This window comes from Carassius gibelio, chromosome A21, assembly GCF_023724105.1.
Source record: "Carassius gibelio isolate Cgi1373 ecotype wild population from Czech Republic chromosome A21, carGib1.2-hapl.c, whole genome shotgun sequence".
Classification (NCBI taxonomy): domain Eukaryota; kingdom Metazoa; phylum Chordata; class Actinopteri; order Cypriniformes; family Cyprinidae; genus Carassius; species Carassius gibelio.
Window position 1 is genome coordinate 22149453 of NC_068391.1, and position 13064 is coordinate 22162516.

The 13064-nt window shown below is 35.1% G+C and overlaps 1 protein-coding gene across 1 annotated transcript; it reads left to right on the plus strand.

The window, feature by feature from the left end:
- Window positions 1-1417: 1417 nt before the first annotated feature.
- Window positions 1418-13064, plus strand: LOC127941420 (AT-rich interactive domain-containing protein 5B-like). The gene is made up of 10 exons (XM_052536428.1): window positions 1418-1705; window positions 3854-4114; window positions 5926-6100; window positions 7245-7475; window positions 8221-8336; window positions 9193-9340; window positions 9501-9553; window positions 9683-9780; window positions 9872-10013; window positions 11238-13064. The coding sequence occupies exons 1-10, from the start codon at window positions 1685-1687 to the stop codon at window positions 12570-12572; spliced, it is 2580 nt and encodes an 859-aa protein (XP_052392388.1). The 5' UTR covers window positions 1418-1684; the 3' UTR covers window positions 12573-13064.

Genomic DNA, 13064 nt, shown 5'->3' on the forward strand with positions numbered 1-13064 from the left:
TATGCCACTTTCATTTTTGTTATTGTTGTTTTAAGACAGATTTGTTCTTTTTTTTTAAATAAAGTTTGTTGTGGATTAAATAAAAAAATAGAATGATGATATAATAATAATAATAATAATTATTATTATTAGTAGTAGTAGTAGTAGTAGTAGTAATTAATTATTGATCTTACATTAACAACAGATCAATTTCAACAAGTCTATAATCCTACACAATATTCTATATTTAATTTTCAAATTTATTTTCTAATTTTTAAAGCCATCTATATCTTCAGACTATATTTAAAAATACTGTTAAGATAATTAGGGGGAAAATTAATGTTTGCTAAATCGAAAAACTATCCTATATAAAAAATATCCAGTTGCTTCACATTCACCAGGCATTCTACGATGACAGAATAAACACACAAGTGCAAATGCAAATGCAAGAGACTTTTTGCAATGGTGGTGTGAACTCCTGCTGTCACATATCCTCTCAGGACTGATGGGGGACATTTGTTCTGTTGCAGGGGTGTAGATCATGGGGGGAGGACACATGCCTCCAACTATGGGAAAGAATCAAATTCTCAGTAGTATTTGCAGTCAATATTATAAAGATTGTATTTGTTGCCCTCCCAGCTGGGTTTCCTGCCACTAATGTTATGTTTAATGTCAAATTGTTAAATATATTTAAGTAAATGACTAATATGAGGATTTTTTGTCTTATAGCCTCAAGTCAAATTTATTTGTATAGCGCTTTATACAATAGGCTACCGATTATGTCAAAGCAGCTTTACAGTGTCAAACAGGAAAACATTTTGTCAATAATGCAAGACAATAACAAAGAGTATTTATTCCAGCTAAAGTCAGTTCATTGATGATTTAGTGATGTCATCATCCAGTTCAGCTCTCTTCAAAAACATATTCCATATACAGACAACTACGAGTCAACCATGTTTGCATGCAATTCAGGTTAATGTCAGCAAGAGCAGGAAAAATAAAATGTCACAGCCATTGTCTCGTGGAAGTGATCACGTGCACACTCCCCCTGCTGGAGAACTAAATATATGAATTGTATATTGCTTATTAAATAAATATTTTAATATATATTTTGACTTTTAAAAACGGACTCATCTTATTGATCCAGGAAACGACTGTGCAGGCCAACAAGACGAGTGTTTACATTGGGAACATGTATATTTTAGAGGAAATCTCCTGCATGTATATAATAGATCAAACATATTGTAAAATAAATCAACAAATAACTCTAAAAAATATAAATATTTCACGTCACACTAGTAATGTAAATCTTTAGGTATTCACTATTTGTTTTATGCATTCACTAATGAGCTATTTCATTAAAAATCAACACGCATGCTCTGTACTGTAGATCTAGATTTTGTCTTGAAATGCTGATTCCAGGGCTCCATGTTGAAATTGTGTTGTATTTAATGATCGTTGTTAGACATTGGGTTAAATTAAACAGCGAGCGTGTTTCCACAAGAAATTGTATGTACAATGTACAACATATATTAAAGTTCTTTTGGCAAATGGAGTTAAGCCACACCTAGATCCTGCCCTATTTTCACAAAAAAGCACAAGCTTTTCTTCAGCCACATTTATGTGTGTGCCGGTGCTGCTGTTAGTACCCGGCTGTGTAACTTGATAGGGGGCATCGAGAGGGATAGGGGAATGCTGAGTTGCAATGGAGCTGAGTACGATACAGGTAAACTGAATTACAACTTTAAATTGTTACTTTGTTGCAGCTCGAGGCGGTCGCCGAGCGAGCTTGAAATATGCTTCTTTGTTTTTTTAAATTAAAATCCTTATTTGTTAATCGATGCGCCCTCGACACGTCGTAATATTTGAAGTTCGGTAAAATACCGAATTGATTCCTATCCAATCAAGCCAACGAAGATTTGAAAATGTTGTCTCGTATTTAGATGAGAAACTTTTATTTGTTTATAAATGTATTAGAAATTCCCTCGATGCTGTATTGCTTTTGTATAAAAATGCATTGTTATATTAAGAACGTGTGTTTTTGATATTTCGATTTTTTCGTTAATGATTAATTTCTTTGTGTGTCGTGTTGACTACCTAGATTCTCCCTCTTGCCCCCCACCCCCACATTTCACATTTGCCAGACTGATTTTGTTTTATTTATTTTTTTATTAAAAACTATATGAATCTAGTTCGCGATTTTAAAGGGAAAGCTGTATTTTTTTCTAAACTTATTTTTATGTCGACACATTTTCCGATAAAATCTCGCGAATATTAAGCATGATTTTAAAATGACGTGGTAATGAAACTTGTAGGAAGAGGTAAACTTTGTGCAGCTGGCTGCTGATTTTCTTTGAGACTACGAAGTTTTTTAATCATGCTCAAGTTATTTTGTCTTAATATAAGCTGTAATATTATATTTAAAATGTTGTGTTGAGTCAGTATAACGTGATATTGTTTAGTTGTTTGGTGGCTTTTAAAATAAATATGAAATTTTTTGTGTTGGCTAGAAATGCTAGGCTATTGTTGTACATTTTTGAAATGATAGCCTATGAGACTTTTATGTATGTGGCAGTAGGAAGTTACCTAAAATGTTATTGCGCGTATTGAATGAATACCAGTATTATTAAGCCTTACAAAGCACCCGGATTGAGGATGTTGTTTTTCAGTGTAATATGAATGATTGTTTATTAAATATAAACAATTTCTGTCGTCAGTAAGTTTAAAATGACGTATTTTCTTTTGCATACTAATAAATATTATTTTTTTGTTTTGAGATGTATTGTTTACTTTGAGCTATTTTAGTATGCTACTACAGTATCATTATATTTTAATAAGACATTAAAACAACAATAATACTACTAGTTTTAAGAATGTTTGTTATTAAAATAATGTAAAATAATATATTAAACCACAGTATTATACATTCATGCTTTTAAGCAAAATATTTATTTGTATAAACTGAATTATCTATGGTATGTTTGAAATAAGTCAGTCTTCATCTGTATATACATGTTTCTTTAAATATCTTTATTAAATATTTATGTACATAATTATAATTTAAAATTATAGAAATTATTTTGGGTGTAATATTCAGTGAAGGCTTTATTTATTGTCCATTTTAGCTGGTTATAATTAGTTTTTATGTTTGATAACAGCAAACCACATTTTGTCACCATCACTGTAGAACCTTTGTTTAATTTCCATAACTCCAAAAACAAACAAAAAATCTTTATGCTTTTTTTCCACTGCTATTAGGCCATTCCCAAGTAGATTAATACGTTGGAATGTGTTTTCAACCATGGAAACCAATGAAGACCAAGCAATTCTGAGTAGGTTATGTGAATGATTGGTTCCTGTGTAATTTGCCCCTACTGTATATTATGTTTTGGGAAATTTTTGCCTTAGATTTGAGCAAAACCACTGATAAAAGACATATTATTTTCCTACTCAGCTGGTTTGAGAAGACTGCAATGCTTAGTGCTTAGACAGATAATTTGAATCATGTGAAGAGTGTTTGCATGTGTGTATTTGTTCTTCATAGTTCGTATGCATACGTTTTTTTTTCTAGAGCTTTGACTGTTATTAAGTGTTTGTGTAATGACAGAATTTCTATTTGCTTACAATACCTGCACAGGAGCAAATTCCAAGTCAACTATATGAATTGATAAGTTGTTTTTTAATCATGGACTGGTTTTAATGCTTGTGAACTTGTGTAACCTGTAATTATTGTGCTCTGGCTCAGTATTGTTGAAGATATTCTAAGCAAATGTGTCATTTTCTCACACAGCTGTAAAAAAAAGCCACATGTGGGTGTTTTCATATGTGCATACAAACGTTCATTTTCTAACATATTTGCTCTTGTCTTAAACAGTGGTTAGGTGCACCCAGCTGCCTTCGAGGGTCTTTTGCCTTTTATAAGTCAGTGGGTTGCAAGCAAGCATCTGGGGGTCCAACGCAGGTTTGGAAGCTTGGTGAGTTCTACTTCATGCGCTGTGGCCCTCAGGAGCCAGTGTGTATAGCAGAGGTCACATTGCTTTGGGAAGATCAGACACAACACTGCCTGCTGGCCAGTTCTAGACTCTACTTCTTACCTGAGGACACCCCGAAGGGCAGAGCAGTAGAGCACGGAGAGGTGAGAGATGGGAAAAGCAACATAAATAATCTTTGATTAAAGGAAAATAGTGCATAGATCCATCCTTGAGCACCAGATTACTGTATGTTACCATCTTGAATGTAGATATACACACCATTTTATATAACAGTTAATATTGTCATGAATATAGCCATTGTTGCTTATAGATAAATAAATATATATATTAATAGTTTAACCAATTTTTCAGTTGTGTGTTAATAAAATAAATAAATAAAAGAATTAAAAACAAATAGTAACACAAATTCATAAATAAAGAAAAATGTTTATGGAGATTCAAATAATCTTAAAGAAACTCAATTAATTTGATTAGTTATTTTATGAGGGCAGTGTATGTAAGGTCAGTACCACAATAGAGTTTGGAATACAAAAAAGTTTGGAATAATTAACAATTTTGAATGTTTTTAAAATGAGTCTCAAATGCTCATTAAGGCTGCATTGATTTGATGAAAAATAAGAGTAAAAACTATTATTGTGACACATTTTTACAACTTATAAAACTGTTTTCTGTTTTAGTAGACAAATAAATATTATTTATTCCTGTTGTGGCAATGCTGGAGTTTCAGCAGCCATTACTTGAGTCTTCATTTAGTGTCACATGATGCTTCAAGGATAATTTCTTTTAATTTCATTAATTATTATTAATGTTAAATGTTTTTCTGCTTAATATTTTTCTGTGAAAACTATGATATGCGCACATTACATTGGTCAAAAAATGACGGTGAAGGCCTCTTTAATGTCCCAAAAGATTTACATTTGAAATACATTTTGCCATTTTAAACTTTTTATTCATAATAAAAAAATATTAAGCAGCAAAAACTGTTTTCAACATTGATGTTGTTATTGTTATAATAGTTATTACCAAAGGCTATTTTCTTGGCAAGAACATAATAGTTTAGTGTTATTTTAGACATGCTAAAATATAAATAAGTAATAATAATAATTAATAAATAATGCAAAATACATACAGAAAAGTTTTTATTTATCTGTAATATATTTAATTTATGTAATAATGTAATAACAATGTCAGGACACATGCACAGCACTGCATTTCTTATGTTTTACATACACACTGTGTATTGTCTCTTGAACATGGCCTGAGCATGACACACAAAAGGGAGAATGTAAAACCCCATCCCTTTTTCTGTTTTCAAATTAAAAACTGCTGTTAAATGTACTGTTAACTAGTAAAAGGATTTGTTACTTCAGTCATACTGTAGAATGTTGAAGATTGCTTGAATTAGTAATGAAACTAGCACTTTTATAGTTTGTTAGCCATATGCTGACCAAAAGTATAAAGACTCCCTTCAGATACTATAATTTGAAATTGAAATCCTTTTGCAGTATGAAGTAGCCATGCCTAAACTAGAAAAGCATTTTAAACAAAACCTCAACGTACTTATTAATAATCGGTTTAGAACAATATCCCTTTTTATAGCAAAATAAATGACTAAGAGATAACCTAAAGCTTTTCAGTTACAATTGTAAATGGTTGAATGTGACAATGTTGCAAAGATAAGCATCTAAATGTCAGCTGGGCTTTTACCCCCTTTTTTTAAGAAAGCAAAAACGTTTGAGTTGGTTGTTTTTGCCTGAGGTGACCAGTGTCCTATTGTTATCTAGTATAACATGGGAAAAGGGGAGAGGCTTCTCTCTAGTATTCACTTAAGTTGTTAAAATATATCAGGCCATTAAGCTAAACCTGGTCCTGTCTGTAAGCTAATGGATGTGTTAGATTTGTAGTTTGGTTTTATAGACATTTGCTTGGTGTTTATATGTGTTTCTGCATGCAGGATGAAGTCCTCGCTGTATCAAAAAAGATTGTGGTCAGAGTGGAGGATCTGGTGAAGTGGACTTGTCAGGAACCGCCACAGTGGAAGAATAGCAGTCAAAACATTCATGGCTCTGTGAAGTCTGATGGGTCACAAGATGCTACTTATCCACAGGAAGGAAAAACGAATAGGGAGGGTGAGAAATTGATGAAAAATCCTGAAATGTGTGTGTGAATTATTCAAATTATTTACATACTACTATAATAGTTTTTAATCTAGTATTTTTCTTTAGCTTTATATATTGAATTATTTTTACTTTAGCTGGAAAAATGACTGTTGATGTCTTGCATTATTTACAAACTATTTTTTCTGTTTAACACTGTAAAGCTGTTTCGACACAACCAATATTGTATAAAGCACTGTACAAATAAAGGTTACTTGACTTGTTTAAATTTTTAGTCATTTTAGTACTTCGGCTTAAACCTGTGTCAGTTAGTTACAACATTTTGTTATAATTAAAAAAAAAAAGTTCTATTTCAGCTTTATTTCAATTAATGATTAAAATGATTCCGACTGATGAATCCGAAGGTTTATCCCACTCTACTCATCCCGATTGAAATTTCAAATGGTTTAGGCATTTTTATTCTGAATGAGGTGTTAACATTGAGCATTTTCATTCAGACTGGACTTTAAAACTGATTATAATAAAAATAAAGTGCTCCATGTAAAAGTACTTACTGATTCAGACAAAGAACATCTTGCCTTATCTTCTTATAAACTATACTGTTTAAGGGCTTTTGTTAGGTGTGAATAGTGTGAATAAAAAATGCCTATTGTGTCTATTGAACTCAACTAAACACATCACATTGGAGTAAGAAGCATCTAGGAACCAAAGGTGTAAATCAAGCTTGAAAGCAGTATTTGATCAGTTTTCCTGTCCTGATATCTCCGTGCCCCTAGCGGTTCATGATGGAACTGCAGAGGTTTTGTGAGATATCCAGAGAGAGAAATATGTTTTATAATTTTTTTTAATAAATTTTAAAAAGGAAAGGATTTTATTGCAAGGCCAGAGCACTACTTGACATTCCATGCGGTCCAGCTTACATTACATTTCCTTGTTTATAGTTAAAAGTATTTAGCAAATGTAACAACCCTAAAGTCTGAGCCCGGAGATTGTAACGGCTATATTTTCAGGGTATTTCAATATATAGTCATTATTCATTTAATCTGCACTAGTGCATGACAGCTGATCTGATGCCGATGATCATTATTTTACAGTTAATAAATTGTTCCTAAATTTATATACTGACACTTTTGTTTTGTTTTGTTTTCTCTTGCAGAGGATACATTACAGCAGAAGGTGAAGGTTCTCAGTTATCCCCAGTACTGCCGCTTTCGTTCCCTTCAAAGACGTGTCCCAGATCAGGCTAGCTCCCCTAGTCTGCAAGACCCTCACCTGCTGGCTCTAGGAGGGATAAAAGTGTCCCTTCACAACACACGAGTCCTTTACTGCCGGGATACTTTCAACCACCCTACTCTAGAGAGCAATGCTAGCATTCTGACACAGCTTGGTGAGTACTACACTCTTGCTGGATTGTGACTATAAACTTTTTTGTGATTTGGCAGGCTAATTCAGTTGGCAAACATGTATTAATTATATAAAAGACATTCAAAATGACTAATATATATAATTTGAGTGTTACAATACAGTGTACACAGGGTCCAGAATTTAGGCAAGTAATGTCACTTCATGTTACCTTAAGTAATATCACTCAACTTATGTTGATAGAAAACCTTAAAGTCGTGATAGAAGTTTTCTTTAGTAGACTATTTTATTTGTTAAAGACCTGTGTTGTTTTTAGCTGTTCATTACTTGATTTTTATTTATTTTATTTACCTTAAGTTGAATAATTGCATAAAATAATTGAAGGAGTATTTACTTAATTGAGAAATACTTAAAGGCTAGGTGATATTTTTATTAGAATTCATTTATATTAATATTTGACTAAAAATAAGTGTTTTCAATAGTGTGTTTAATACCTTGTTTCTGGCATTGAGAAAAGTGTAATTTTACTTTTGGTTGTATTTATTTAAAAATGTTGGTATTGTGACAACTCCCATATGTAGTGTATATTCTTTGAATTTAATTTTAACTCAACTAAATGCTCGAAATGGTTGCTTTTTTGGTTGCATTCATTGTACTTAAATAATCACCACACTATGAGACCTTAGACTATTTGTAAAATTATATTACAAAAGGCATGAGTAAAAAGTGGAGTACTGTTGCCCTAAGGATGCTATACGTTTCTGTCCCAGGATGCTCCTCTCTCAGTCTGAAGGGGCGACCTCGTAAAAGAAAGGGCAGTGATTGCAAAGGTGGTGATCAGCAAAACAATAACCATTTATCAGAGTCATGGATGGAAAGGATGAAGGTATGCTGTGGATTTACAACACAATTAGATCTACAGGCATCTTTATGGAATACAATTCTGATGTCTAAACAGGATGTTTTAAGATTTTGATCAAATGGGGAAAAGTGTACTGTGACGTCACTGTGTGCTTCCTGTTTTGTTTAACTTAGATGTCTTGACTTCCTTTCACACCATTTGTGTCTTTACTGCCACTTTCTTTTGTCATAATCATGCACATTATATTATATTGAAGGGACCAGAAAAACAGAAAAGGAACAAGGCTAACTAGTTCCAGTAAAACAGCTACTTCCATGAAAACAAATTTCTATTTTTTTTCCGTTTTAAAATATATAATATATATTTAAATGTATAAATACAAGCATATACCATTAAAATAACTAACATTGCCAAAACAACCCTGCTTGCTTGGTAGTATCATTTTAAAAGTTAAAATTACAATTGCCTGTGGCCTCTACACAAGTATATACCATAGCTTAACAAAATTCATGCTTATGGTAAGTCTATCTATTGAAAAGTTTATGCATTGTCTATTAAAGTGTTCAATGGGATTGCCGTTGTTCAGCAAATTTTCTAAATCTTTGATGTGATTTTGACTAATTTCAATAGAAATCCATTCTGTTTGGAATTTTGCATTAAAGTAAAATATTTCCCAATGGCTTCAAGTTGGACACATTAATTCACTGCATTGACCAACAGAAAGCTGCTTGGTTTGAATGGAAGGAATTGTGCTTCATATATCGCTACAATACTGACAATATACAATGGACTTTTTTTCTAACGTGACTGTACCTTAATGTTCCTATTTAGCAGTTATTAAAAGAAAGACCTTCTAATGTGTTTTAACTTATTCCCGTAGGAGAACGTGATGGGCAGTGTGGAGTTCCATTGGGATGGGAACTGGCTCCCACATCCAGAGGAGCAGCTCTTCCTGGATCAGCTGTTTTTCTTTATGGAGCGCAAGGGTTCCCCTATAAGCAAAGTTCCCAACCTGGGTTTCAAAAAGAGTATGTATATGACTCCTTTTGTATGTGGAAATTTAGCTGAAACTGAGCACCAATCACTTACTAGAATCACTTCTATGGATTTTTTTTTTTTTTACTTAACTAGGTTGTAAAAATTTCTAACTTAACTAAATAACCAAGCTGTCTTACTATTTGTCTACAGTTGACCTCTTCCTCATGTATTCAGTTGTAAAAAGGCTGGGGGGCTATGAGAGGGTAAGTTTATCATGTCGTTTCATTACTTGGCCCTGCTGAGTTAGCTGTAATCCATCATAACAGAATGAAAGTGAGAGTGGTGATCTCAGCAGTGTAAGTGGGAATAATTGTCTTCCCCATCACCTGCAGGTGACATCGCGTCGTTTGTGGAAGACTGTGTACAATGAGTTGGGTGGAAGCCCAGGCAGCACCAGCGCTGCCACCTGCACCAGGCGGCATTATGAAAGGTGACTTTGAGGCTCTGATTACAGCAACCGTTCTTTCCTGCTATATCAAAGGGCTAACTGATTTATCATTTTCTCTGTCAATCAATTCTAGGCTGATGCTCCCTTATGAACTGCATATAAGGGGAGAAAACACAGAACTTGCCAAGCCATTTATCTCACCGACTATCATCACAAAGACTGTGCGGGGCAGAGGGGTGTCAAACAGCCCCCAAAAGAATGCAATTACCACCCAGGTAAGGATTTTACTTGTCTGTAGCACAAGAAAAGAGAAATACTGATCCTTTTGGTTCATTGCATGCAAGTACTCTGACTGACATGTGATGTGACAAATCACAGTTTGCTTTGTTCATATGTGTCATTTATCTGATATACATTATGCCACACTGCTGTAGAAAAAATATTTAAATATTTGTGCAGCAATCTCAAACAAAACTTTAAGAAAGGTTTGATGTCAGGACTGATAAAAATAGCCGCACACTATTACTCAGATTTAGTGGAATCAGTCTAGGCCATCACTGGTGTCCTACCTGAATGAATCGACTTTTCAATACCATCATGACACCACGGCTATAGAAACCATCAGTATTATACAAAAATGCAGTAGAACCTGGCATTCCATCACAGATAGGTATCCCATGTAACGAGATTGAATGGCATTACTAAAGCAAGAAACCCAGTTAACATCATTCAACAAATCTACTTACACTGCAGTCATGTCCACACCACATACATAATTTCTAAGCTGAAGCATCACATTAACCTAATAAAATGACAAAAAAAAAACATTTATCAACTCAATCGTATTTATACCTTGCAAATAACATTGTTATAAATCAAACAGGGTGATAACGTGTTTTAAAGTTGATCTAGTTAATTCAGTATTAATACAATGAAAACAACCACAATTATTTACAGTGTGCTGCTTGCTAGCTCTGACTACTAGTACGCACTCTGAACATCCAAAGGATGTTAAAATGACGATGTTACTGGATGCCTGGATGGCCCCGGTTTCGCCAACACAAAATCTGATTTGGTTAAAGCTACGATTTAATTGCCATTTAATTAAAGCTACAGGCAGCTGCACTATTGACTCTGGAGGCCTCAAGGCAGATTTCTTTGACCATGGCAACACATGATTGCTGAAATATGATTGGATAAAAGTTGTAATACAAAGATAAACTATTGGAAGCAGTGCAACTAAGAGAAAAGCTATGAAATTAAGAGAATAGACGATTTGGAATAATTTAATTAACATTCATGGAAAGTTTTAATATATTTAAAGTCAGTGATTCTGATAGTGTTTTGTCTGGCAGATAAGATCTTGCTGGCCCTCAAGGCCCACCAATGCAACCTATCATATTAGATTTTACTATATATGGAAAGCATTGCCAATATTATTGTGTTAAAATACATTGAAAATTAAGTTTATTTTATTTTTTTCTGTGCTACTTTTTCAGGCTTCACCACAAGATGGTGCTGTTGTTGTACGTAAAAGAGGAAGACCACCTGGAAAACGCAATGCCAAAGTTCTGTCCAAAGGCAGAGTTGGAAGACCACCCTTGCACCCCAAACCTCCCTTAGAGAAACGAGCTAGACCCCATCAAGAGATTGTCCAGCCATTGAATATTTTTCAAGAGCTAAAGCTCACCAACCATCCTCATGGCCAAGGTCTGTCTCTCGTATCCTCTACACCGGTGCCCCATCCATCTATGTTGGGGCGAGATGTGAAGGTGGAGACTATACAACCTCAAGCTCCTTCCTTTCTGTCAGTTCCTTGCAAATTGCTGGCAGGTGGTTCCTTGGAAGGATTCAGTCCTACTAAAGGACTGTGTCCTTTGGACCTCTTCCGAGCCCGTCTGGGTCTTAATGGAGTGAGTACTCATGAGGTTACTCCTCAAGATTCTTCCACACCTCACCAGACAATTATGGTGCATCAGCCCAAAGTCAGTACGCCTGAGACTCCTGAGAGTCCCCAGCACCAGTGTTCAGGGTGTAGTTTGGATCCCTCATCCCAGAACGGAGGACTCGCCATGACTAGAGCTCCCCTGCCCCCTCTTAGGATCCTCCCACTGGACATTGGCTGTAGTCTGCAGCTGCGTCAACTGATGCGCTCCCGTCTTGGCTCAGCACACATGAACACCTTCACCAAGCGTCTTTCTGAAGTTCTGGCTCAGGATCTCAACAAGACCTCCCAACCCAATGGCATTATTCCTCAAGACCAATCCCTCCCACTGAACCTGAGCAAGCGAGCCATTACCAAGAGGTCTGTTGGAGACATGGAGCTCACGGAACTGCAGAGTCGGGGTGACCAGTTAATGACCAAATGGCCAAAGATGGAAGCTGAGGATCTCGGAGTATCTCTGAAGTGGAATGGCACGTCCCTTCTGGTGCCTTTGAACCAAGATGAGCCAGCTGATCTTAGCTCGCCCAGCAGGGCCAGAGCTTTAGTTCAGGACAGGACCAATGTGGCTTTGACTCTTCCTGAGGCAACTTGTTTCACCTTAGTGCCCAAATTGGATGTCCCCCCTGAAAAGCCCTCCAGTATTGCTGCTTCCCCAGACACTTTACCTAGTATTTATCACCTGAAACAAGGGGAAGAGAAGACCAGTGCAATCGAAGTGACAGTTAAAAAAGAATCAGAGAGTGGATCTCTAGATCCAGATCTAGAACCTCAACCAAACAGTGACCTCTACTCACAGCGTGTACCTACTGATGACATCAAAGAGTCGGGCACAGTTTCCTCTCTCAGAGTACTCTCTAGTTCCCTCCTTTCAAAGCCATCAAGCTGTTAGCATGCAGACATGAGAACATTACTAACGCTTGCGTACTTTATCACTCCTTTCTGCTCTGCCTTCCCTGTGGACAAGTTTGTATTATGAATGATCAAAGAGACAGTTTTGCAGATGCATTGCTATCTGCTAAATACCTGCTTTTAAAACACTACTCAACTTTGAACTGATACAGGTGGCCATGGTTCTACCAAAGATAAGGTGCCTTGAACTTGATTAGTCTATATTTTAGTACTTTTAAGTTGAAACGTGCTGTAGTTAGTGGATCATCAAATGGCCAGCCAATAAAGGACACATGACTCAAATGACTCATGGAGCATTTGATTTCTTTTCTTCTTTTTAAATATATGTATTTAAGAAAAACAAGGACACAGATTCTGAGTCTGGTTACTGTTGGATCCAGATATAAAAAATGTTTTGTAACATCATTGCAGAAAATTTGGTCTGCTACTGTATTTTTTCTATGCTTTGTTTATAAATGATACTTTGATGAAA

What these genes read in the sequence shown, in the direction of transcription:
- LOC127941420 (XM_052536428.1), top strand. Translation starts at nt 1,685, where the DNA reads ATGGAGCTGAGTACGATACAG. An exon ending in AGGAAAAACGAATAGGGAGG is followed by an intron (nt 6,101 to 7,244) that starts GTGAGAAATTGA and finishes TTTCTCTTGCAG; the next exon opens with AGGATACATTACAGCAGAAG. An exon ending in ACCAGGCGGCATTATGAAAG is followed by an intron (nt 9,781 to 9,871) that starts GTGACTTTGAGG and finishes AATCAATTCTAG; the next exon opens with GCTGATGCTCCCTTATGAAC.